A 24467-nucleotide genomic window follows, 5' to 3' on the forward strand; every position below is an offset into this window, starting at 1 on the left:
GGATCCCACGTTGCTGTGGCTGTGGTGTAGGCCATCGGCTACAGTTCCGATTAGACTCCTAGTCTGGGAACCTCCATATGCCGCGGAGTGGTCCTAGAAAAGGCAAAAAGACAAAAAAAAAAAAAAAAAAAGAGAGAGAAAGAAAAAGAAACAATAGTGCGGCGAAAGCAGAGTCCAGGTTCTAATCAAGGAATACGCATAACAATATCTTTGAGTTCTTCTGCAGGAACTAAAGCCCCCATCCAGGTTGGGGATGGTAACCTCTGGCTGAGCATAAGACTGCTGGAGGAGTTCCCATTGTGGCGCAGTGGTTAACGAATCCGACTAGGAACCATGAGGTTGCGGGTTCCGTCCCTGCCCTTGCTCAGTGGGTTAATGATCCGGCGTTGCCTTGAGCTGTGGTGTAGGTTGACAGAAGCAATTCGGATCCCGCGTTGCTGTGGCTCTGGTGTAGGCCGGTGGCTAAAGCTCCGATTAGACCCCTAGCCTGGGAAATCTCCATATGCCGCGGGAGCAGCCCAAGAAATAGCAATAAGGCAAAAAAAAAAAAAAAAAAAAAAAAAAAAAAAGACTGCTGGAACACTGCCCTGTTACCATCAACCTATCAGAAGAAAGTCTGCATACAGTGGAAGATAAGGAAGACTCAGACCTCCTCCTCAAATGATGGTCCAGCAGAATCTCCAGAGTTCGTTTTGGGGCAGGAGTCTGTCATCTTTCCAGGTTGCCCACCTCCTGAATAAAGCAACCTTTCCTTTCCAATCAACACCTGTTTCTCGGAGTTCCCAATGTGGCTCAGCGGTAACGAACACAACAGGTATCCATGAGGATTCAGGTTTGATCCCTGGCCCTGCTCAGTGGGTTAAGGATTCGGTGTTACTGTGAGCTGTGGTGTAGGTTGCAGATGCAGCTTGCATCACAAGTAGCTGTGGCTGTGGTGTAGGCCGGCAGCTACAGCTCTGATTCGATCCCTAGTCTGGGAACTTCCATATGCCGCAGGTGGGGCCCTAAAAAGATAAAACCAAAACAAAACACAACACCTGTTTCTGGAGTATTGGCTTTCCTGTGGCAAGCAGATGAACCTGATTTTCCTAACACTCGCACACAAGGCCTCTGTGAGTATGGAGGGAGACTAAGTTTGTAAATAGCATGGCAGGAGCCCTATACAAACAGTAAGCACTCACTAAATGAGTTATTATTACTGTGGTAAGGCATTACCACCTCTGCGGATGCTGCTCCCCAATGGCTTAGTTGAGTCCGAGGCCTTCTTTGGAGGCTAGAATTTGAGGTGGGCAGGAAGGGATTGATAGGATTAGGGTGATCAGAGAAGAAAGCAGGATCAAAGAGAAGCGGAAGCCTCAGGATGGGCTGCCTGGGGCAAGCAGACGGGGACTGGGGCTTCCCATTCCCCCCACCCCGGCCGCTGCGTGGCGGGCTGTATCGGGCAGAACCGCGTTGGCTGTTTAGCTCCGATCTCCCCGCCCCGCTCTCCAATCTCGGCGTTCACCTTCCCTCCGGGGCTGGAGCGGACCCTCCCTCCCTGAGGAATGTGCGACCCTCCCTCTCCGAGGAATGTGCGTCCGGCTTCCCCTGCCGGTCATGCCCGGCGCGTACCTCTTTCCACCCCACCGCTGTAGGTAGGCAGGAACCCCGCTGTCTCCACCCCACCCTCCGCCAGGATCCAGTTTCAAAGTCACCTGAAAGCCATTTCCTTCCGCGCACGCCCCTCCCCCTCCCTGTAAATCACCTGGGGCTCGCGTTTGCCTGGAGTAGCTTATTTGTCTTTCTTTTTTCTGGCTTTTTTTTTTTTAATGAACTCTATTATTAAGTCGTTTACTAGACGCACTTATCTCTCCTGGATGTCAAACAAACCCAGTGGTTCTGATGTCATTGTCCCTTTCCTCCTCCCATGCTGGGCTCCTCTTCCTATCTTGTGCTGTGGCAGCATCTTCCCCCCGCCCCCCAGCACCTTTGCTGATGTATTATTTCAGGTTTTAAAGTTTATGCTCCTGCTCCAAACCCGGTCTGTCTTTATTGTGTGTCCCTGTTCCGCCCTTCAGCCTCTCACTTTCCAGGTGTGCACTTTTCCGCGCCCGTATGATTACATACAAACAAAACCAGGAGACAGGTTCTCTTCGTTTTACCAAAATGAACTTTATTACACAGCTTTCTGCCTCTTGTTTTCCCCACCTAGCAGTCTCTAGGTGGACTCCCTCTAAGTTATCGGCTTCTTCATCTCTGGACAGCTTTTCCGAGGTTTGGCTTTACATCTGTAAATGGTCACGGGGACAGAATTTCGGTGAGGAATTCAAGACGTGCCTTTCTGACTCAAAAAATCGAGATGACCTGCTCCGGTAGGATCAGGAGTCCCAAATCCGATTCCAGCTAATGACTCACTAGGGAGTCCCCTTTCGTGTCCATACAGTGGGGGCTCTTTGGGCCATCGGGAAGTGGTGATATCAGGTCTGTGACACCGGGGTAACCCCCTGCCCCCACGTGCGTCTTTTGTGTCTTAGCGTACCTAGGCTGCCGGGAGGCGGCCAGCGTTTGGCTGGACCCACACCGCCGGGGCCGCGCGCTCGCCTCACCTGCGGGCGTTAATCATTAGCGGTGCGCGAGCCCCACCACCGCCGCCGCAGCCTTTACCCCATGTTCCAGCTCGCAGCACCGCGAAGTTTCCCCCGCCGAGCCGCCAATCGCGGGATTCCAGCCGCGGGCCAGAGTCTCCACCCACTGGAAAAATTCCTGGTCCGCCCTCCGTCCCTCCCGCTGCAGCTCCCTCTCGGCTCGGCCCCGACTTCCTGCCGGGCGCTGGGAAGGCGCGCGCGGGCTGGGGTCCCGGGGGGCCGCGCTCACAGCTGGCCGCGCCCCGGCCGCCAAGGGGCTGGCAGTGGGCGGGAACTGCCCGCAGCCTCGGCCCCTTCCCAGAGCGACTTTCAAACTCGCGCTCGCGTTGCGGCTGCATCTGGGTGGCTTCGCGCGCCTGGCGTTCCGGACCTGGCGAGGCGACCACTGCTCGGTGAGTGTCCCTCGTTGCTCCCCGCGCCCTCTGCCAGTGCAGCCGGCGGGGCGGCAGTTCCTGGAGGGGTGTTGAAGCCCCCACCCTCCAGGGTGCTCGCCCCAGCCCGCTGCGGGGTGAGGACTAGAGATGGCAGTGGGGGGCCCAGGGCCGCATGGGCTTCTCTCAGGGCGACCCTCCAGGGCTGGAGCTCGGGAGGCTACTGCCAGGAGACATTTTTTGTCCTTTAGCCCCCACCCCGGAAACGAAAGGAGCGTACACGCCGGGTGACTCCAGGAGGCTCAGTTTGAAATCTGGGAAGCCTGCGAGGTTGCGCCCACCCGCGCCCACGGCAGGAGGTTTTAGGAGGGCTGGTCTTTGCCTCGCACTGTGGACCCGGGCAGGGTAAACTCTTTTGGGCAAGGAACCGAGCCTCTGGTCCCGGTAGCTCGAGAGGCGCCAGCAGCCTGTTCCGGGTTGGTGCCACACGGTACTCGCTCTGGGAATCTCAGATCGTATCCTAGAGGGATTAGATTGGGGGCCAGAAAAGGGGCGTCGGGGAGTCGAAAGCACATAGGCGATTGCCCGCCACGGTCTCAACCTCGCCCACTCCCAAAGTGGGTTCGGTTAATTTTCTCCCTCTTCTTAGCCCTTTGGTTTGGAAAGCTAAGAGAAGGGGTGCAAACTTGAAAATTTCAAGACTTTTTAGGGAGCTGCTTTTTACTCTTTGGAGCTGCTTTTGAAAACAAAAGGAAGAACCGAATGGGAACTGTAATAGTGGGGGAGGCTGGAGGGGTGTGGCCTGGGGTGGGGCGATGTTAGTGGCCACTGTTAAGAGCTGCACCCTTGAAGTCACTCACTAAACTGTTGGCAGATGAAAGGGCCGGTCTCCTGTTCTGGGGCTCCCAAGAGACGATCTGGACTGCATCACCCTACAGGGAACCCCGGGCTGGGAGTTCCCAGGGTCTCCTCAGCCCTGCCTCTGTGCGCTGCCCAGCCACACCGGCCTTGCTTAAGAAATAATAAGCAGGGAGAGTAATGACAGCCCCCAGGCCTTCCCACAGAGCATTTTGTCTGCCTCCCTTCAGGAAAGTGCCTTTCCAGCCTCTCCTATGCTGGATTCGGAGTGGAATCCTGAGTGACTTCACCCCAATCATTTCCAGCAGAAAACCTAGAGAATAAGAACCGCAAAGAGGTGTACCCCTTCTCTGTTCACCCTCTTCGCTGTGGTCCTGCTCCTGCTGTTAACACTCCTGCCTCTGCTGCCCCCTTCCCTTCCCAGAAGGCCGGGCAACCCCTTGGCTCCCCAGGTATATTGCTCTGGTGATGAGGCAGGGAGTGGGCATGGGCTGAACTGAGTCAGAGGGAGGGGGTTTGCCTAGGAGCTGCCATGAGCTTTCCTACTGCCTGTTATTAGAAGTGGCATATCTGGGATAGTGGGACAACCCCAGGCCTGGGTAGGAGTCCAGCACAGGATTTTGCCTGAGTTTTAGTCCTGGCTCTACTCTGTGGCATCAGGGATTGATAGAGTCATTTGGGCTGGAAGGCACCTGAGATGAGCCTATGCCCCCTGCCCATGAAGGCAGCAGAGCCCAGAGATGGGAGCCTGGTTCCTCCTGTTGGCCAAATAGGGGCCAAAACTCAGATTTCCTCACTGTCGAATCTGTGCTTTCTCCAACATGACCTGAGCAAGTCACATATCTTCTCTGACTCAGTTTCCACATGAATAGAATTGGGTCCTTGCCTGCTTTTCCTCAGAGGCTCTGGTAAGGATCAAAATGTGTCCTGTACATGGAGAGAGCTGCAAAAACTCCTGTGCAGAATAAAGGGCTCACTGTGGCTGGCAACGGTGGGGCGGGGCTCGAGAGCTTTACAATTTAGTGCATGTGTCCCATATGTGCCAAGGAGAGAGTAGATAACCAGGAGCCAATAGTGGACATTTATACCCTGGCCTCTAGTATTTCAGCTCCAGAGTAAACATTTGCTTTACCAGATCCACAGCTATCCCCGGGTCACTGTGTTTACACTGGAGGTGGCCAAAGGCCATGGCCTGAGAGATGACAAGGGCAGGAGGGGAAGAGGACCTATGTTCCAGATGTATGGCTTGCGCCTTCAGCCCCACTCTCCTCTCAGAACCTTGCGAAAGCTCAGATTCCACGCCTGGGGGTGGGGTGGGGGGGTTGCTGCCAGCCCAGGCTAAGCACTGACTTTGAAGGGTTCTTGGTGAAACCATCTAGCTATTCCCTGTTGTGTGGAGGGGACTCTGGGCGCTGGGCGGACGGGGTTTGTGTGTGTTGCCTTTGCAGCTGCACTGAGGGCTGTCTTCAGCTCCTCACTAGCAGCCACCCCCACCCCCCCATCACAATCCCAGGCTCCCCCTCTGACCCGGCCACTGTGCAGTCCTGTCTCTCTGGCCAGCTGCATGTCCATAGGCCTTTGTTTCAGAGTGGTAAGCCCGCCCTCCCCAGCAGAAGTCCTCAGGCTTGGGCCCTGGCAGCTGGAAATTACTACTAACCAGCAGGAAGGCTTTACTGGAGTCCACAGGGGACCTGGCAGACCTTCATTTCCTCTTGGAGGTCCCATCTGGAGCCCCCACCTTGCCCCTGACCAGGTTCTCTCACCATCTTTTCCCACCTCTCCTTTCTTCCCCTGAATGGATAGATTGTCCTCCTTTGCTTCCTGCACTCACTGCTCTTAGCTGTATTTTAAAGTATTCATTCAACAGGTTTTTTTTGGGGGGGGGGAAGCATCACTGGACGCAGGGGACAGCAGTGAACAAAACATACAACAATCATTGGCCTTGGAGTTTCCGTTGTGGCTCAGTGGTTAACAAATCCGACTAGGAACCATGAGGTTGCACGTTCGATCCCTGGCCTTGCTCGGTAAAGGATCTGGCGTTGCCGTGAGCTGTGGTGTGGGTTGCAGATACGGCTCGGATCCTGAGTTGCTGTGGCTCTGGCATAGGCCAGTGGCTACAGCTCCGATTCGACCCCTAGCCTGGGAACCTCCAAATGCCGCAGGAGTGGCCCTAGAAAAGACAAAAAACAAACAAAAAACAATCATTGGCCTCGTGGATGACTTCTAGTGGGGGAAGCAGACAATAAGCAGAACAGACAATTGAAAGGGAAGGTAAGTTAATGATAATTAGTGAAATCTGATGGGGAAGGTGGATGGAATTGTCATGGGGGTGAGGGGAGAGGGTGTTTCAGATTGGGGTGCCTAGGAGGCATCCTGAGGAAGGGATATTTGGTAATTACTGAAGGAGGAATTTCCTCTCATCTCTGATGTCCTCTTGAAACCCAGTTCAGGCAACTCACTGCAGCACTGAGGAGCAGGGCTTGGAATTGCATATACTGGGATTCAGATCCCGGCTTGACAGCTTGCTAGCTCCTGCGGTGCTAAACTCCTTTGAGCCTGTGTTTCTCACCTGTAAAGTGGAGTTAGTCATCATACCTACCATGTATGGTTTTATGAGACTGAACAGTGAGCTAACATGTGTTAACTTCTTAGGGCTTATAGAGCTATTCAGTAAGTGACAGTCTTTTTTTTTTTTTCCTTCTTCTTTGGCTGTCCCAGAGCATATGGAGTTCCCAGGCCAGGGATCAGATCAGAGCAGCAGTTGCAACCCAAGCAGCAGCTGTGGCAACACTGTATCCTTAACCACAGTACTGGGCGGGGGAGGATCCAACTTGCATCCCAGTGCTCCAGAGACACTGCCTATCCATTGTGCTACATCGGGAACTCCCATTAGTGAGAGTCTTTTATGTTGTTATTTCTCCAACCAAATTCTGCAGGGCGAGCCCACGTTATTTAATGCCATCATTGCTAAAGCCTCTAGATGGAAATCTTTCCGTTTTAGGCATGTGGGGGATTCATGAGAGGGAGGTGGCAATAGAAACCCTAGTTAGTGCTGACTCTCGAGCTGGTGAGACTTTTCTACCCTATCCTGGATTTGTTGAGGATGTGGGACTCCCAGGTGTGTGTGCGCTGCTTCCCCTGCTGCCTGGGTGAGCTGGGGCGGCCTAACCCTCCCCTGCCCTGGAATTTCCCTTGCTTCCAACCAGCCAGGATGAATCACACCTCCATCCCTGCCACTCACTCTGCCTCACAGCTGGGAAGGCTCTCTGCCCCTCCCCCAGCGTCCTGTAGATAAATGAACCCTCAGAGAGGGAGAGGACGGGATGGCGAAAACGCAGGAGGGGCAGGGGAAAGCTGGCAGATGCCGGGTGGAGTTGTTTTAGGAGCCCAGAGGTGCAGGAGGCTTCCGATGGCGGCTCAGAGGCAGCTCCAGAAAAAGGTTCAAAAAGGGTCCACCGTGGACCCGAAATTTCAAGTTGACGGAATGGACAGACACGACGAGCACCCAGAGTCTGGCTGGACTCGGCTCAGCTCGACGCCGCTTCCGCCAGCTGATCTGAGGATCCTCGTCTTGTCTGAGCTGGAACCTAGACCTCAAAGGGAGGAGCCTGATCTCAAAGCCTGCTGTCAAAAGCTGCGGTGAGCGGTTTCCTGGGGGCCCGGCCCTGGCTCAGGAAGCGGGGCTGGGCGGCGGAGGGCGAGGCCTGGGGAAGCGGTCATCCGCCAGACCACTCCCCTTGAGAGCCCCGTTCCACGCGCAGGATAGCCCAGCTGGCCCTGTGGGGAAGGAACTTTCCCGGCCCGCCAGTCAGTGCTGGGAGCCTGGCTGAAGCCAGCTTTAATCTGGCTTCGGAGGAAGTGGCAATAGGGCCCCAGAACGCCTCAGGCATTTTTATGACGGTTGTGTGACCTCAAGTCAGAGAAGAGAATGAAAACTGGGCCGGGTCCATTAACCTGTGATCGGAAGGAAGTGCAGCCAGAGGCGCTGGCAGCCCCTCTGGGTATTGGCCCTCGAGGATAAAGGCTGGCCTTGTTAGCAGGGTCTCTGCTCTATTTATTTTATTTGTACCCTGTTTAGCAGCTGTCTGATGACAGAGACTGTGCTTGAGTTGTCTTTGCGCACACCTAGTATGGAGAACAGAGTAAACCATAATCAAAAGAGTATGATGAGCTTGTGCTGGGGTCCTATCTTTTTTTGTTTGTTTTTTGTCCTTTTAGGGCTGCACCCACGGCATATGGAGGTTCCCAGGTTAGGGGTCTAATCGGAGCTGTAGCTGCCAGCCTATACCACAGCCACAGCAACGCCAGATCCGAGCTGCATCTGTGACCTGCACCATAGTTCATGGCAATGCCCCACTGAGTGAGGCCAGGGACTGAACCTGCAACCTCATGGTTCCTAGTCAGATTCGTTAACCACTGAGCCACAATGGGAACTCCTGGGGGGGGGGGGAGGTCCTATCTTGAGAGTAGTCTAGGCTTGGTGATTTCACCTGCTTCAGCTTTTGTTCCATGGGGCCAGAGGAAGAAGGCAATGGTGGGTTAAGCCTAGCCCTGGGTGGGCTGTTGCTATATGGGAATGCCAGCTAAGGAAGAATGGGGCTTTTTCTAGTTCTCTTGCTGGCCTTTGGAGAGGGAGCCCTCCTGGCTTAAGCTCAAGGAATGGATTTTTTTTTTTTTTTTGGCTGCACCCAAGGCATGTGAAAGTTCCTGGATTTGGGACTGAATCCAAGTGGCAGCTGTAACTACGCCACAGCTGTGGCAACACCAGATCTTTTAACCTACTATGCTGGGCCGGGGATTGAACCTGTGCCTCCACAGTGACCTGAGACACTGCAGACGGATTCTTAACGTCCTGCACCACAGTAGGAACTCTAAGGAATGGATTTTTAAGGACTCTCAAACTCTGTTTCGTGCTGAGCAGGCTCTGGGGCTGACCACAGGACCTGATTGAGGTTCCAGTGGGCACAGTGGTGACTGTGCATGTAGCCTTTTGGGAAACAGATATTCGAGGGTACTGGGGTTGCTCTCATTGTTGCTGGAGTTTGGCTGAGAATGGAGGGAGGGAGGCTAGAGGAGTAACAGGTCTACTTTATTGTGGTAATGGGATCTTAGGAGGAAAGAAGGGTTCTGTAGGTACTGGAAGCTCTTAAAAACTCATATCCTTTCCTCCCAGGCCACAAGACTGTGTGTGTATGTGTTTGTGTATAAGTCAGAGATTCTTGAGCAGTAGATGGCAAGTGTTTATTGAAAGGAAAAGGGAACTGGTACTTTTGTGGCCTTTATCTATCCTATCCATTGCCAGGATGGATGCTGCACAGTAGGAGTCCGATAAATATTTGTTAAATAAGTAAGACCCTACTCTGTGATGAAACTTCAGGATTTAGAGACGTTTTCACGCTCTTTGCAAATGGTCTATTCCTGCCTGAAAGTGTCTAGGATACAGTATAAGATTCTAAGCCATTGAACCTGTGGTCAGCTGCGCTGATCCAGGGGCAGGCAGCTCTGTATTCCTCCAGCCTGGACAAGTGAAAGGGTGCCTGTGGTCACTGGGACCAATCCTCCCAGGCCTGCTGAGAGTTTGCCCCCATGCATGTTGGGTCCGAAGTGGTTGGTAGGGTGTGACTGTGGGCTTGATTTATGGTTCATCCTGTAATATCCCATCTCTCCTACTCCTACCCTATTTAGGACATGGCTCTCCAGCAGCTTTGCTTCTATGCATATGGCCAAGACCTAAGTTCCTGCATTTTTTTTCACACCCCAGCCCCCTCAGACCCTAATAGGAGTTGTGTCATCCTATTTCCAAGCCTGCAACTGAGAGGAAGCAGCAAAGGAAAGAGTGTCGAGAGACCAGCATAGAGAGGAAAAATGACCCTCGTGCAACTTACAGTTGACAGTAAGCGTGGAGGGAAATCAAAACACTAAAAATCAACCTCAAGCATAAGAGCTGGAGGTCATTTATTTAGGTGGAATGGCTTGGCATGCCTCGGCCCTTGGGGGATCATCATTTTGATAATTGATGCTTTGCTGGTAATGGCGATCCTGAGTCATCAAGAAAAGGTTAAATTATCTTCCCTTGACCGTTTAGGAAGGCAGGGAAGAAAGTGTGTAATGTGGGGTTTTTTTTTTTTGGTCTTTTTAGGGCCGAACCCGCAGCATATGGAGGTTCCCAGGCTAGGGATCGAATTGGAGCTATAGCTGCCGGCCTACACCACAGCCAAGCCATGTGGGATCCGAGCCACGTCTGCAATCTATACCACTGCTCACAGCAATGCCGGATCCTTGACCCACTGAGCAAGGTCAGGGATCGAACCTGCGTCCTCATGGGTACTAGTCAGATTCGGTTCTGCTGAGCCACGATGGGAACTCCTAACATGTTTGTGAAAGATGTCCCAATTCGATTGACTAAAATTTAAAATTGTGGCTACTTAGGTAATAATATCACCAGTCCTCTCAAAAAGGCAAAGTAAGCGGTGGTACCCCCAATTACAGATAAGGAAACCGGGTCCACACAAGATGGGTAACTTTTCTAGGATCATTCGGCTAAGACTTGGCAGGGATGAGTTTGAACTTCTGAATGACTCTGGAGCACATGATCTGAGCTCTGCCCCAGACTGTTTGGAAACTGGGCATGCTCTTGAAACCATGGCTTTTTGGACAGCTCTCTCTGCAGGGGTTCTGGCCAGTCAAGGCTTCATGGTGTTACTGCAGAGCCAGGATGAGCCCACACTTAATTCTGCTCCACCCAGAGCAGACTGCCAGTGATCCCAAAGGGTGCTTGCCTCAGTGGAAATTAGAATGCCTTCAGTACATTTACATGTTAAGCATTTACCTAGGTGCCACACAGCACTGTCTGAGGTCAGAAAATGACGGGGAGGAGCTGCAGTTTCAAAAATCCCAGGCCTCTTTCCATCGGGAGCTTTGTTCCTTTGTTTTGGTTCTGGATGCTGCTGAAAGATGCAGTCTCAGTGCTGGTTGTTCCAGTTCGTCTCCAGTGTGGTGGGGGCCCACTCCTGCCTAGGAACCCCTACCCCCCGTGTTCCCATCACCCATATCTGGCAAATGGCAATTTTATCCTATTTACTTCTCTCCTTTATTATAGAGATAGAATGTTATGGGAGGCAAATAAAGCTTCTTTTTTCTTCCTTATCCCTTTCTTAGCCCTCCCTCCCCACAAGTTACATTCTCCTGAATACAGTGTTTATCGTTTCTTTGCACATTTTAATACTTTTTACTATTATCTGTAAGTATAGCATTGTGTTGTTTTGATTTTGACGTATGTAGCATTACATTGAGTGTATTCTTCTTGAACTTACATTTTTGTTTTTGGCCGCACCCATGGCATGCAGAAGTTCCCAGGCTAGGGATCGAGCTTGTGCTACTGCAGCACTCAAGCTGTAGCAATGACCACGACGAATCCTTAATCCACTGCACCACCAGGGAACTCCAGACTTGCATTTTTATTTTTTTATTGTTTTTTGCTTCTTATGGCTGCACCCAAGGCCTATGGAGGTTCCTAAGCTAAGGGCCGAATTGGAGCTGCAGCTGCCGGCCTATGCCACAGCCACAGCAATGCCAGATCTGAGCCGCATCTGTGACCTACACCACAGCTCATGGCAATGCCAGAGCCTTAACCCACTGAGCAATGCCAGGGATCGAACCTGCATCCTCATGGATACTAGTCAGATTCGTTTCCACTGAGCCATGAGAGGAATTCCAAAAACTTGCATTTTTAAAAATCCATTGTGGTCTAGATTTATCCTTGTTGATATATTTAAGTCTAATTTGTTCATTGAGCTGTCACCTAGTATCTATTGTATAATTATATTACAGCTCCTTTATGGATGGACATTTAGGTTGTTTCTATTTTCTTACCACTATAAGAAATACCGTACTGGCCATCCGTGTAATCTTCTGCACCGTGTGTTTCAGGGGTGGGATTCCTGGGTTGTAAGTTACGCTTTTCATGGTATAGCCGTGGGAGTTCTCTAGTGGCTTAGCAGGCTAAGGATCTGACGTTGTCACTGCTGTGGCACAGGTTGCTGTTGTGACCCAGGTTGGATCCCTGGCCTGGGAACTTCTATGTGCCGTGGGAGCAGCCAAAAAAAAGATACGAGCAAATAAGGTCTTGAAGAAATTTGTAACTGATTCCTGTTCTTAGCAGAAATAAAAGAGCCCCATTTCACTAACATTTGGATTGTGTCTTATAATCTAGTAGATACACAATGTTTTTGTTTTTTTTTTGGCATTTTGTTTTTGTTTTTTTTCTGGCATATGGGGTTCCTGGGCCAGGGGTCAGATCTGAGCCACAATTCCAACTTATGTCACAGCTGCGGCAGTGCTAGATCCTTTTAACCCAGTGCTGAGCTGGTGATTAATTATACGTCCTGGTGCTGCAGAGATGCTGCTGATCCCCCTGTGCCACAGTGGGAACTCCTAAAATGGTATCTTTATTTTCTTTCTTTATTTTTTGTCTTTTTGTCTTTTCTAGGACCGCACTCTTGGCATATGGAGGTTCCCAGCCTAGGGGTCTAATTGGAGCTGTAGCTGCCGGCTTACACCACAGCTCATGGCAACGTTGGATCCTTAACCCACTGAGCGAGGCCAGGGATTGAACTCGCAGCCTCATGGTTCCTAGTCAGATTCATTAACCACTGAGCCACAATGGGAACTCCTATTTTATTTTTAAATTATATTTTAAAATTAGCACTTTTGTTTAAAGGTAGGGATGAACACTTTTTGTGTTTATTGACTAGCCATGTTTATTGTTCTGTGAGACTGCCCATTTTTTCTTTTTTTGGCCATGGCAGCATGTGAAATTTCCAGGGCCAGGGATCAGACTTGTGCCACAGCAGCTACCTGAGCCATAGCAGTGACAATGCTGGATCCTTAACCCACTGAGCCACCAGGGAACTTTGAAACTTTGCCCTTTACATTAAAAACAAAAACAAAAAACAAAAAATCTTTTTCTGGAGTCCCTGTTGCGGCTCAGCAGGTTAAGAATGCAACACAGTGTCTGTCGGATCTCTGGTCTCACTCAGTGGGTTAAAGATCCGGCAAGCTGCAGCTTAGGTTGATGATGTGACTTGGATCAGGTGTTGCTGGGATGCAGGCCTGCAGCTGCAGCTCTGATTGGACCCCTGGCCACGGGCATTTCCATATGCTGCAGGTGAGGCCCTAAAATGAAAAAACAAAACAAAACGAAACAACTTTTTAACCAGATAATACATCCGCATGATTCAAATCTCAAAAGGTGATACAGAGAAAAGTCTTCAACCTCTGTCCTCTTGCTCCCCACCCTACAAGTTAGAGATTCTTGGTACTTTTTCAGTTATAATTATCATTGTCTTTTTCTTGTTGGTTTTTAGGAGTTAAAAAATGTATATATATATGTGTGCAAGTATGTTAAATGATACTCTTTTGTAGGTTATATTGATTACATATAGCTCTGGATTGTCTTAACCGTATCAATGTCTTTTTCAAAGGGAAGCTTTAATTCTTTTTTTGGTCACGCCCATGGTGTGTGGAAGTTCATGGGCCAGGGATCAAACCCGAACCACAGCAGTGACAACACCAGATCTTTAACCCACTGTACCACAAGAGGACTCTGAGAAGTTTTAATTTTAATGTCAGATTTGCCAGTCTCTTATTTGTACTTTCTACAGCTTGTTCAAAAATCTTTTTCTATCCTGATTTTTTTTTTTTTTTTTTGGTCTTTTTGCCTTTTCTAGGGCCACTTCCCGTGCGTGGCATATGGAGGTTCCCAGGCAAGGGGTCCAATTGGAGCTGTAGACACCAGCCTACGCCACAGTCACAGCAACTCGGGATCTGAGCTGTGTCTGCAACCTACACCACAGCTCACGGCAATGCCAGATCCTTAACCCACTGAGCAAGGTCAGGGATCAAACCTGCAACCTCATGGATACTAGTTGGTTTCATTAACCTCTGAGTTACGACAGGAACTCCTTAGTATATTTTCTTTTTTAAGTTTTGCCTCTGCACTTACGTTTTACCTGGAATGTATTTCCTTTATGTGACAGTGGTTCTCAACTCTAGTTACATGTTAAAGCCTCATGAGGAACTTAAAAAAAAGGGATGTCTGAGCCTCATTTCAGATCAGACCAATAAAATAAAAATATCTTGGGGTGGGGCCCAGGCATGGTTATGAAACACCCGAGGTGACTTTTTATGTCCAGCCAAGGTTGAGAACCACTCAACCTTATAAGATGGAACTGATTTTATTTTTTTCCAGAGGACTAGCCAATTTTTCCACTACTAGCTATTGAACAGTCTCTACCTTTCCTGCTGACTTACTACTTTTAAGATTTGATTGATTTGTAACTTTATTGAGATACATTTCACATATCTTAAAATTCACCCATGTAAGGTGGTTTTCAGAATATATTCAGAGTTGTGCAACCATCCCCACTATCTAATCTTAAACCGTTTTTATTACCTCTAAAAGAACCCCTGTACCTTTAGCAGTCATTTCCCATTTCCCCCCATTCCTTAGCTCTAGGCAACACTGACCTACTTTTATCTCTAGATTTGCCTATTCTGGACATTTTACATGAATGAGTCATATGTACATAGTTCTGTTGGCTAGCCTATTTCATTTAACATAATGTTTTCAAGAGTCAACTGTGTTGTGGCATATTATCAGTTCTTTTTTTATGGCCAAATAACATTCCAGTGTATGGAATTTTGTTTATCTGTTCATCAGTTGAGGGACATTTGAGCTGTTCCACTTTTTTACTGTTATAAATAATGCTGCTATGAACAGTTGTGTACAAATTTTTGTATACAGCATATAGATCTCCTAGTTTCTATGTGACGTACTGGAGACAATTATTTATAAGTTCACTTTTTTGTTTTTTTGTCTTTTTTCTTTTTAGAGCCACACCTGCACAGCCTATGGGGAAGTTCCCAGGCTAGGGGTCCAATCAGAGCTATAGCTGCTGTGCTACACCACAGCCACAGCCATATCCAAGCTGTATCTGCCATCTACACCATGGTTCGTAGCAATGCTGGATCCTTACCCCACTAAACGAGGCAGGGATCAAACCTGCATCCTCATGGAAACTAGTTGGGTTTGTTACCTCTGAGCCACAGAGGGAACGCCACAAGTTAACTTTTTGAGGAAATTGTCTTCCAAATAGGCTACGCTAGTTTACATTCCTACCAGCAGTGTACAAGTGTTCTAATTTCCCCACATCCTCACCAACTCTTGTTATTGAATGTGGTTTTGATTTTAGCCATCCTGGAGTGAGTTTGAAGTGGGTTTAATGGTGGTTTTGATTGGCATTTCCCTAATGAGTAACAGTGTTGAGCATTTTTTTCTCATGCTTATTGGCTGTTTGTCATCTTTGGAGAAATATCTATTCAAATTTTGCCCATTTTAAAATTGGGTTATTTGTTTTGTTTTTCGTTTTTTTTTTTTTGGCCGTGCCAGTGGCATGTGGAAGTTCCCAGGCCAGGGATCAGACACACCACAGCAGTGACCTGATCCATAGCAGTGACAGCACTGGATCGTTAACTGCTAGGCTACCAGGGAACTCTTTTTTTTTTTTTTTTAACTGTTGAATTGTAAGGCTTCTTTACATATTCTGAATACAAATCTATTATCAGATGTACAAATATTTTCTCCCATTCTGTGCTTTGTTTTTTCACTTTCTTTTCTCTTTTTAAAATTAAAATTTAAAAATTAAAAATATTGAGGTGTAATTGATATTAGTTACAGGTGCACAACATAATGATTCAATGTTTGTATACATTGTGAAATGATCTAGTCTGGTTTCTTCATTTTCTTGATAGTGCCCTTTGAAACACAAAAATTTAAAATTTTGATGAAGTCTAATTTATTTTTTTGTTTTATTGCTTATATTTTTGGTATTGTATCTAAGAAACCATTGCTCACCCAAGTTCACAAAGATTTACCCCGTGAGCCATTTTGACTTAATTTCTGTGTATGGTGTGAACTAGATGTCCAAGTTCATCCTTCTGCATGTGAATATATAGTTCTCCTAGCACCAGTTGTTGGAAAGACTATTCTTATTGAATTGTTTTGGTACCCTTAATGAAAATCAGTTGACCATAAATGGGAGGTTTTCTTTGTGTACCCTCAATGTTATTGCATTAGTCTCTATGTTTATTTTTATGCCATTACAGTACAACATTGGTAACTATAGCTTTGTAGTCAGTTTTGAAATCGGGAACTGCGAGTCTTCCAACTTTGTTCTTTTTCCAGGTTGTTTTAGCTATTCTGGCTCCCTTTCCCATATAAATTTTACATTCGACGTGTCAATTTCTACAGAAATGCCAGCTACAATTTTGAAAGAGATTGGATTGAGCCTATAGATCAACTTAGTGAATATTGCTAACTTCAAGAATGTTGGAGTTCCCGTCGTGGCGCAGTGGTTAACGAATCCGACTAGGAACCACAAGGTTGCAGGTTCGATCCCTGCCCTTGCTCAGTGGGTTAACGATCCGGCGTTGCCGTGAGCTGTGGTGTAGGTTGCAGACATGGCTCGGATCCTGCGTTGCTATGGCTCTGGCGTAGGCCGGTGGCTACAGCTCTGATTCGACCCCTAGCCTGGGAACCTCCATATGCCGTGGGAGCGGCAAGAAGAAATAGCAAAAAGCCAAAAAAAAAAAAAAAATGTTCATGGGTTCTGGAAGTGCCCATGTAGCGCAGCAGGTTAAGGATACGGCATTGCCGCAGCATGGGTTCAGTCCCTGGTCCAGGAACTTGCACGTGCCGCAGGTGTGGCCACCCCCCACCCCCAAAAAAAGGATATTAAGTGTTCTGATCCATGAACCTAAGATGTCCTCCTATTTATTCAGCTCTTTAGTTTCTTTCAGTAGTGTGTTGTAGTTTCCAGTCTTTTACTCCTTTTGTTAAATATATTCCAAATTTCTAATGCTTTTTGCTGCTATTATAAATGGAATTGTTTTATTTCTTAATTTCATATTTGGATTGTGCATGACTACTGTATAGGAATAGAGCAGATTTTTGTGTGCAGATCCTGTTTTTTACTGGATTCTTGCATTAGTTTCAATCATCTTGGTAGTGGATTTTTTAGGATTTTGTATATACAAGATCATGTCATCTATGAATAGAGATAGTTTTGCTTCTTTTCAATCTGGATGACTTTTATTTTCTTTTTACAGCTGCACCTACAACATATGGAAGTTCCCAGGCCAGGTGTGTTGAATTGGACCTGTAGCTGCAGCTTATGCCACAACCATGGCAACAATGAATCTAAACCACATCTGTGATCCACACCACGGGTTGAAGCAATGCCACATCCTTAACCCACTGAGGGAGGCCAAGGATTGAACCCACATCCTCACAGAGACTATGTCACATTCTTAACCCTCTGAGCCACAATGGGAACTCCCTTTTATTTCTTTTTCTAGGTTAATTTCTCTGGTTAGAACTCCAGTACAGTGTTGAACAGAAGTGTTGTGAGGGGACAGTCTTGTCTTCCTAATCTTAGGGGGAAAGCATTCCTTCTTTTGCCGTTAAGATGAAGTACCTGTGGGTTTTTTAGTAGATGTTCTTTATGAGGCTGGAGATGTTCCCTTCTATTCCTAGTTCATGTGGCGTTTTTATCATGGAAGGATGTTAGATTTTGTTAATCTTTTTTTTTCTGGGTCTATTGAAGTGATCAGGTGGCCTTTGTGCTTTATTAATATCTATAGTTATATTAATTGATTTTTGAATATTCACCCAATCTTATATTTCTGGAATAAATTCATATGGTCATAGTGTATACTCCTTTTTATATGTTGCTGGATTTAGTTTGTTAGTATTTTGTTGAGGATTTTTACAGCCATATTTATAAGGGATATTGGCTTGTAGCTTTCTTTTCTTCTGCTGTCTTAACTGATCCTGATATTAGGCCTCATAGAATGAGTTGGGAAGTGTGCTTTTCTATTTTTTGGAGCAGTTTGGGATTAATTCTTTAAATGTTTGGTAAATTCACCAGTGGAATCATCTAGTCCTGGGCTTTTCTTTATTGGAAGTTTAAAAATTATTAATTCACTCTCTTTACTTGTTAATAGGTCTCTTCCGATTTTCTGTTTCATTCTGAGTCATCACTGGTTTATGCCACTCTAGGAGTTTGTCTAGGAATTTCATCTAAGTTATCTGATTCATTGGCATATAGTTGTTCATGGTATTTCCTTATACTCCTTATACTTCCTTATACTCCAAGATATTTTTTGTCTTTAGTGTTCTGCATTTATGCTATGTATCATGTGTCTAAATGTGCACTTTTTAAATTTAACTTAATTGTGCTTTCAATCTTAGGACAAATGTCTATGTTCAGCTCTGGAAAAATTCATATACATTCTATCTTTGAAAATTGCCTTGCCCCTATTCTTTTCTTTATCTTCCTATGGGACTCCATGGACCTCTCTGTCTCTCTTTTTTCCCCCTTCTATGTCTCATTAATGTTCATCTTTTCTATCTTACTCTTTGCATTAACTTCAGGATGATTTCCTCAGGTTTTTTTTTTTTTTTTTTTTTTCCATTTTACTAATTCTTTCTTTAGCTGTATTTAATTTTCTATTTAGCATGCCTGTTGGGTTTGAAATGTCAATATTGTACATAGTTAACCTTTGAAAAAAATCTGTGTTTGAACTGTGTGGGTCCATTTCTGTGTGGATTTTTTTCAGTAAATATATACTGCAGTAGTATGCAATCTGCAGCTTGTTGGATCTGCAGATGAGGAACCATGGATACCAAGGGCCAAAAGTTATACATGGATTTTCTACTGCATGGAGGGGGTAGGGGTCAGTGCCCCTAAGCCCTGCGTTGTTCAAAGGTCAACTGTATTTTATTTCCGTTTAGTATATTTCAAAGTCATTTTCAGATTTTTCTTGTATTTGTAGCTTTTGGAATACCAGTTTGTTCTATCTTCTGACTTGCTTGTCATGGTTCATTTTATTATGTGGTTTATAATTTTTATACTGTGCTCCTTTTCATTGGTTGCAAAGAATGAGATGCTTAAAAGCAAGATATTTTGGGAGTCTGCACTTACTGTGATGATGAGGTCTAGGACATATCAAACATGTGGGTGGGAGGCTGGGGTGGGGTAGAGGAAAAGATTGGCGGAGAAACTTTGCATGTCTGGCTGCTTCTTGTCATACAGGTCTCTGCCCAAGAGCCACCTTTTCAAAACCTTCCCAGGCCTCCTTGTCTCCACGCCACTTCCCTAGTCATACTGTCTTTTCTGTTTTATTTTTTCATAACACTTACCACTGTCCAGAAATATATTAGCTACTTGTCTATCTTTCGTGGCCCTCTTCTGTAGTGGAATGTAATCTCCATGATAGCAAGGATTTGTCTTATTCACTGCGATGTCCCTCGTACCATGTGGTTTATACTGTCAATAAATACGAATGCGTTTGAGTAGTTCTGTTTTCAGAGGGAAGTCATCTCAGTGCTGATGCTACACCTTTCCGTTGGGCTGAGTTTGACCAGGCAGCTGAGAAGAGGTGAACAATTGGCCTCTCCATTCCCAAACCTTCTTCTGGGCCTCCCCTGAAGATGTCTTTTTCACCCATTATAAGAGCCCATAAAGTACTATCCATCCTCTGATTCAGCCTTCTGGCCTCCTGAACTGCACAGCTGCCAAAATCAGAAGGGATTTACATGCCAGGAGCCCTGGGAGAAGAAAAGGCACAAAACCCCAGGGAGATCTGGTCTTGACCTTTCGGAGGTCTGGTCCTTTCCTTTAGGAGGCTGTGAGTTAAGAAGGCATCACTCATAGGAAACAGGTTAGGACGCTTGCCCTCCCACTGAGCCAGCTGCCTAGATGAGCACCCTTGCTATGAACCTGCAGTAGAGAAGGCGACCTGTGTCCTGGCCCTGGATCATAATCCCATAAGTGGCTTCTGGAGGCATCTACGGGCGAATTATGAATTCCCAGCCACCTCCATTTTGGCCTCCGCCTTGTTCTGAGCAAAGTGTTACTTAAAAAGGCAAAAAGTGCTCATGGGTGTTTCATGAGGAAGACTAGGTATGGTACCTTTCCATCTGCCTTTGGCCCTATCTCTTGGCCCCACGGATGGTGAGGTTGGGGGTTAGGGAATGGTGTCAAGCCCCGGAAGTACAGATCCTGCCACCCCTGGCTTTCCCGCTTCCCTCACTGCACAGCCCTGGATGCGTTAGTAAATGGTTCTGCCTCATACAGTTGTGGTAAGGAGATTTCATCAAGAATGTGTTTATTAGCACAATGGCTTCTACACCCTAATGCAACGCTAGTTGATTTTATTCCAGCCCATCATCTTGGGAGCCGCTTGTGCCTCAGTTTCTTGATCTGTAAAAAGGGGGGGGTAACAGTACCGGACCGAACCCTGCCCACCACCGCTCCCCTCTGCCTCTGGCTGTTTGTAAGGATTAATATCCTCAAGCTTTGAGGGCCTGGGGTGGGGGAGGAGCCGCATCAATGGGTTATTGTTGTGCTGGTGAATGATCTGGCTTTGTTTGAGCGTCTTTAGTATTTGACTTCCTGCAGTTAGGGTCCCCCGACTCTAATTGCTGGAGATATTTGCAGGTCCTCTGCAGCTGACAGCACTCACCTGCGGGCTGTGGCTGGATGGCCCTCACCCAGCGGGGACGTGCCTTTGGGCTGGGAAGCTCCATTTCCTTTGTTACGGGCCCCCCAGGAATCAGGAATGAAAGCAATGCAGAAAGTATGACCCACACGCGGAACTGATTCTGAATAGGACGTTTATTGAAGAGGTTTTGCAGGAGGCGGCGGGCGCTTTAATTCCCGAGGCTGTTGGTGGCAGCGCTCTGCTCGCCCCAGGCCTGTTAACCGCTGGGCTGCCGGTGCTTGGGGAGAATGCGGCTCCCCGGCCCCAGGCGGCCCTCTCGGTGCTCGGATGGGAGCCCTTTTGAGGAAAGCGGTAGGTACCCAGCTGGGCCAGGCCGAGTGGGGCGTGACTATGACCGGGACCATCCCAAGTCCAGGCTCTCCCCTGAAAGCTGGCCAGCCCCAGGCTTTGGGGCAAAAGGTGCATTTCTCCCTTGGAGCTTCAGAAACTGAGAACAGGCGTAGGAGAGTTCTTTTTTAAAAAAAAAACAACAACAAAAAACCTGCTCTGGCTTCTTCCAGTGGGTTTGTGCAAGAGGGAGATAATCCTGAGTTCCTCCTAGAGGTGACTGCAGGTGGTTCTGCGAGGGGGCTGCAGCAGGTCTTCTGATCTCTGAATGTTTAGAGTTGGATGCTTAGAGAAGGGGCTTGTTCCCAGAGGGACCCAGAAGACAGGGGGGAAAGCAGAGTTAATCTCCCCTTCTGCCGAAGTTGCCTTTTCCCAGAATCCACAGAGGGTGGTTACTTTGGATAAAATCAAGGAAGGGCAGGTTGAGCAGGTGAAAGGAAGTTCTCCCCCAACACCCCTCACCATGTCTTTTTCCTGATGGAGGGAGGCCACCAGGCAGGGGCAGTGCCCACCACTCCCTGGGCTCTGGGCTGCAGGTGTGGGGGCTTCAGGGAGCAGATCACCCTACGTTGCCCTGGCTTGACTTTCAGCCCCGAGTCCAGGCCTTGCTTTACCAGGAGCAGAACTCTGCTGCCTGGGGCATGCCACTCCATGCCCTGTGTACCTGCTCGCCCCAGAATTGCCCCAGAATTGGGAGTTTGATGGCAGTCCCCCCACCCCCCGAGTCTGGCCTGTGTAACCACTCAGCTGAAGGGAGAAAGCTGCTCTCCTCCCACCTGGGAACTGGTTGGATGAGTTTCCGGGGCCTCCCTGATTGAGGCCCCTCAGAGGGGAAGGCGAGGACCTGGGGGGTGGGGGAAGGTGCTGTGGGAGGGAGGGGGCCCTCCTGGGCTTCGTGAGCTAGGGATCCCCGAGGGTGGGGTAGTGCGGGAGGCCCCGTTCTCTGAAGGACCAGCTGCTTTTGAGAATTGACCTTGTGTGAGTGTGTAAACTCTGCCTTGAAAAATCCACACTTTCCTAACTTCTTTGGGTCAGGCCCAAGGTCATGTCCAGGGCAAAGAGGGGGTGGGGTCTTGGTTGGAGCCCTCTTGCTGTTGTGCCAGAGGGAGGGCGACATGTGACTGATGGCAGCGTGTCCTAAAAGGGGGCTGCTCGTATTCACATACTTTCCTGGGCCTGGGTGCTCTTGCTTGGAACTAGAGATCAAAGTACATTTGGGGGAGCCACCCTTGGCCCCTTACTTCTGATTTGCTTGGAGAGAGAAAGTGAGAATTTGGGAAGGAAAAACTCTTAGGTGGTGGGATGTACACTGGCAGGTTCCCCACCCAGCTGGGAGTTGCTGTTCTGGAATCCCAGCGGGAAATTCCTTTCCCGTGATCGTCCTGGTAGCTCAATTTCTCCACCTGACATTCTGCTTTTAGGAGCATTTCATTTATGTGTAGCTTCGCATCTCCACACTTAGTTGGGGCCTTGTTTCTTCCCCCTTCACAAGGGTTGGGAATAGGCTCATTCTTTTTTCTAGCACATGCTCCCTGCTTCTTTCTCCTTGAAGCTCTCTGTAAAAGCACCCTCCTGGAGCTCCCATCGTGGCTCAGTGGTTAATGAATCTGACTAGGAACCATGAGGTTGCAAGTTCGATCCCTGGCCTCGCTCATCGGGTTAAGGATCTGGCGTTGCCATGAGCTGTGGTGTGGATGGAAGATGTGGCTCGGATCCCGAGTTGCTGTGGCTGCGGTGTAGGCCGGTGGCTATAGCTCCGATTCGACCCCTAGCCTGGGAACCTCCATATGCTGCAGGTCGGGCCATAGAAAAGACAAAAGCACCTTCTTTTCTTTGTTTGTACATCTATACCAGCACTCAAGGTACTGCGTTGTGGGTAGTGTGTTTATATGATTATTTTTCCTTCTACTTTTTGCATTTTCTAGGGTCACACCTGCAGCATATGGAGGGTCCCAGGACTAGGGGTCTAATTGGAGCTGTAGCCGCCGGCCTACACCGGGGCCACAGCAACGCGGGATCTGAGCCGGATCCTTAACCCACTGAGCGAGGCCAGGGATCAAACCCGCAACCTCATGGTTCCTACTCGGATTCATTAACCACTGATCCATGAAGGGAACTCCCTACATTTTTTTTTTAATTTATTTTTTTCCCCTTTTTCAGGGCCACACTTGGCGGCATATGGAAGTTCCTGGGCCAGAGGTTGAATTGAGGCTGGGGATCAAACCTGCACTCTCATGGATACTATTCAGGTTCTTGACCCCCTGAGCCGCAATGGGAAGTCCCTATTTTCCGTTCTAGAATCCATTTCCTCAAAGACAGGAACGGTGTCTTATTCCTTTCAGTATCCCCAGGGCTTAGCATCATGCTCTGAAGTGTTGAATGAATTCCCAAACCCTCTGAACCTCCCCTACTGCTTCGACACCACCCTCTGCTCCCTTTTGTTATTGATGCACTTGTCTCGAGTCTCCTGATAGAATATCAGCTCTTGGGAGCCGGCTCTGTGTGATTCATCTTTGTATCACCCACAAGGCTGCCACAGTGTCTTTGTGCAAAGTGGGTGCTTGAATCTACTTGTCCAGTGAATTCTGAAGCTCATGACTTGGGAAGGGCCAGTAGTGTTATCTCTAAATGAGAGGGTAGACCCTGCGGTACAGATTTGCTCATCGTCCTGCACCTTGTCATCCAGCTGGTCAGAAGCAGAGCTTGCGCTGGCTTTGAGCTGTGCCAGCCGGGGTCCTGGGGCTGTTCCTACACCTTCTGCTGCTTCCCACTCTCTTATATTCCCCGTGAACTTGGAAATGGGCAGACACCAGGGCTTTTCCCAGACCTTTGCATCTTTGTCTTACGTCTTGGCTCTCCCCTATGTCCACTCTGAAGTTAGATTGTGTGTTTTTTTTTTTTTTTTAATGATTTTTATTTTTTCCATTATAGCTGGTTTATAGTGTCCTGTCAGTTTTCTACTGTATAGCAAAGTGACCCAGCGACACACACATGTATACATTTTGTGTGAGGTTTTGTTTTGGTTTTTGTTTGTTTTTTCTTTTCCCTTTTTTTTTTTTTTTTTGGCTGTGCCTGGAAGTTCCTGGGTCAGGGATCGAATATGCGCCACAGCAGCAACACAGGCTGCTGCAGTGACAACACCGGTACCTCAACCTGCTGCACCACAAGGGAACACCTAGATTGTGTTTTTTCGTTAAAACCCAAGTACCAGTGTCAAGGATGGTTTCCATCCATCACTTCTTTGTGCTTTTGCTGCCTCACATCACCTTAAATTCTGTACCTGCTCAGGCCTGTTGCCTCCCATGGCTCTGGTTCTCTCCAGTTTCTGGCCGTACACGCTGTCTATCCCCGTGGAACCCTGAGGAATGCACCCTACCTGCTACGGCAAAGGACTCTGACTCACTTATACATCATATTCTGGTTTGATCTGTGGGGCATGGATAGCAGACTGTTTCCTTTCCAACCGAATTGCTTTCTATTTGCCCTTATGAGATCATGGTCCAAATCCACGTTGGGATTGTAGATGATGGATGATTGGCGGATGAGGGTGGAGTGGGGAGGGAAGTGGTAGGTCATGCTGATTTTCCACATCTAACCTCTCTCAATTTGAGATGTGGGTACTTTTGTGTTTGTTTGTTTGTTTGTTTGCTTTTTAGGGCCT

The 24467-nt window shown here is 48.1% G+C and overlaps 2 protein-coding genes across 7 annotated transcripts in view; one reads left to right on the plus strand and one right to left on the minus strand.

Moving 5' to 3' along the window:
• On the minus strand, window positions 2035-5042 carry LOC102158547 (translation initiation factor IF-2-like). Its single transcript, XM_021100073.1, has 4 exons — window positions 4981-5042; window positions 3276-3515; window positions 2586-3125; window positions 2035-2267 (listed from the first exon to the last, which is right to left on the minus strand). Exons 1-4 carry the CDS (start codon window positions 5040-5042, stop codon window positions 2213-2215), a joined length of 897 nt encoding a protein of 298 aa, XP_020955732.1. The 3' UTR covers window positions 2035-2212.
• The window catches only part of PLEKHG3 (pleckstrin homology and RhoGEF domain containing G3), a 46521-nt gene continuing 24821 nt past the window's right edge, over window positions 2768-24467 (plus strand). For 2 of the 6 annotated variants that reach the window (XM_021099378.1, XM_021099381.1), the window contains exon 1: window positions 2776-3016. The gene's annotated coding sequence lies outside the window, so the exon portion shown is untranslated. Of the gene's footprint in view, window positions 3017-24467 lie in introns of all 6 variants that reach the window. The other 4 variants (XM_005666312.3, XM_021099380.1, XM_005666313.3 and 1 more) reach the window with 4 other exon arrangements.

This window comes from Sus scrofa, chromosome 7, assembly GCF_000003025.6.
Source record: "Sus scrofa isolate TJ Tabasco breed Duroc chromosome 7, Sscrofa11.1, whole genome shotgun sequence".
NCBI lineage: Eukaryota > Metazoa > Chordata > Mammalia > Artiodactyla > Suidae > Sus > Sus scrofa.

Excerpts from the sequence above, each read along its gene's own strand:
- LOC102158547 (XM_021100073.1), bottom strand. The coding sequence starts at position 5,042 with ATGGCCTTTGGCCACCTCCAGTGTAAACACAGTGACCCGGGGATAGCT. Across the intron at positions 3,516-4,980 it reads ATAGCTGTGGATCTGGTAAA|GATACGATCTGAGATTCCCA; the intron begins GCAAATGTTTAC and ends TAATCCCTCTAG. Across the intron at positions 3,126-3,275 it reads CTCCTGGAGTCACCCGGCGT|CGGGCTGGGGCGAGCACCCT; the intron begins GTACGCTCCTTT and ends CTCACCCCGCAG.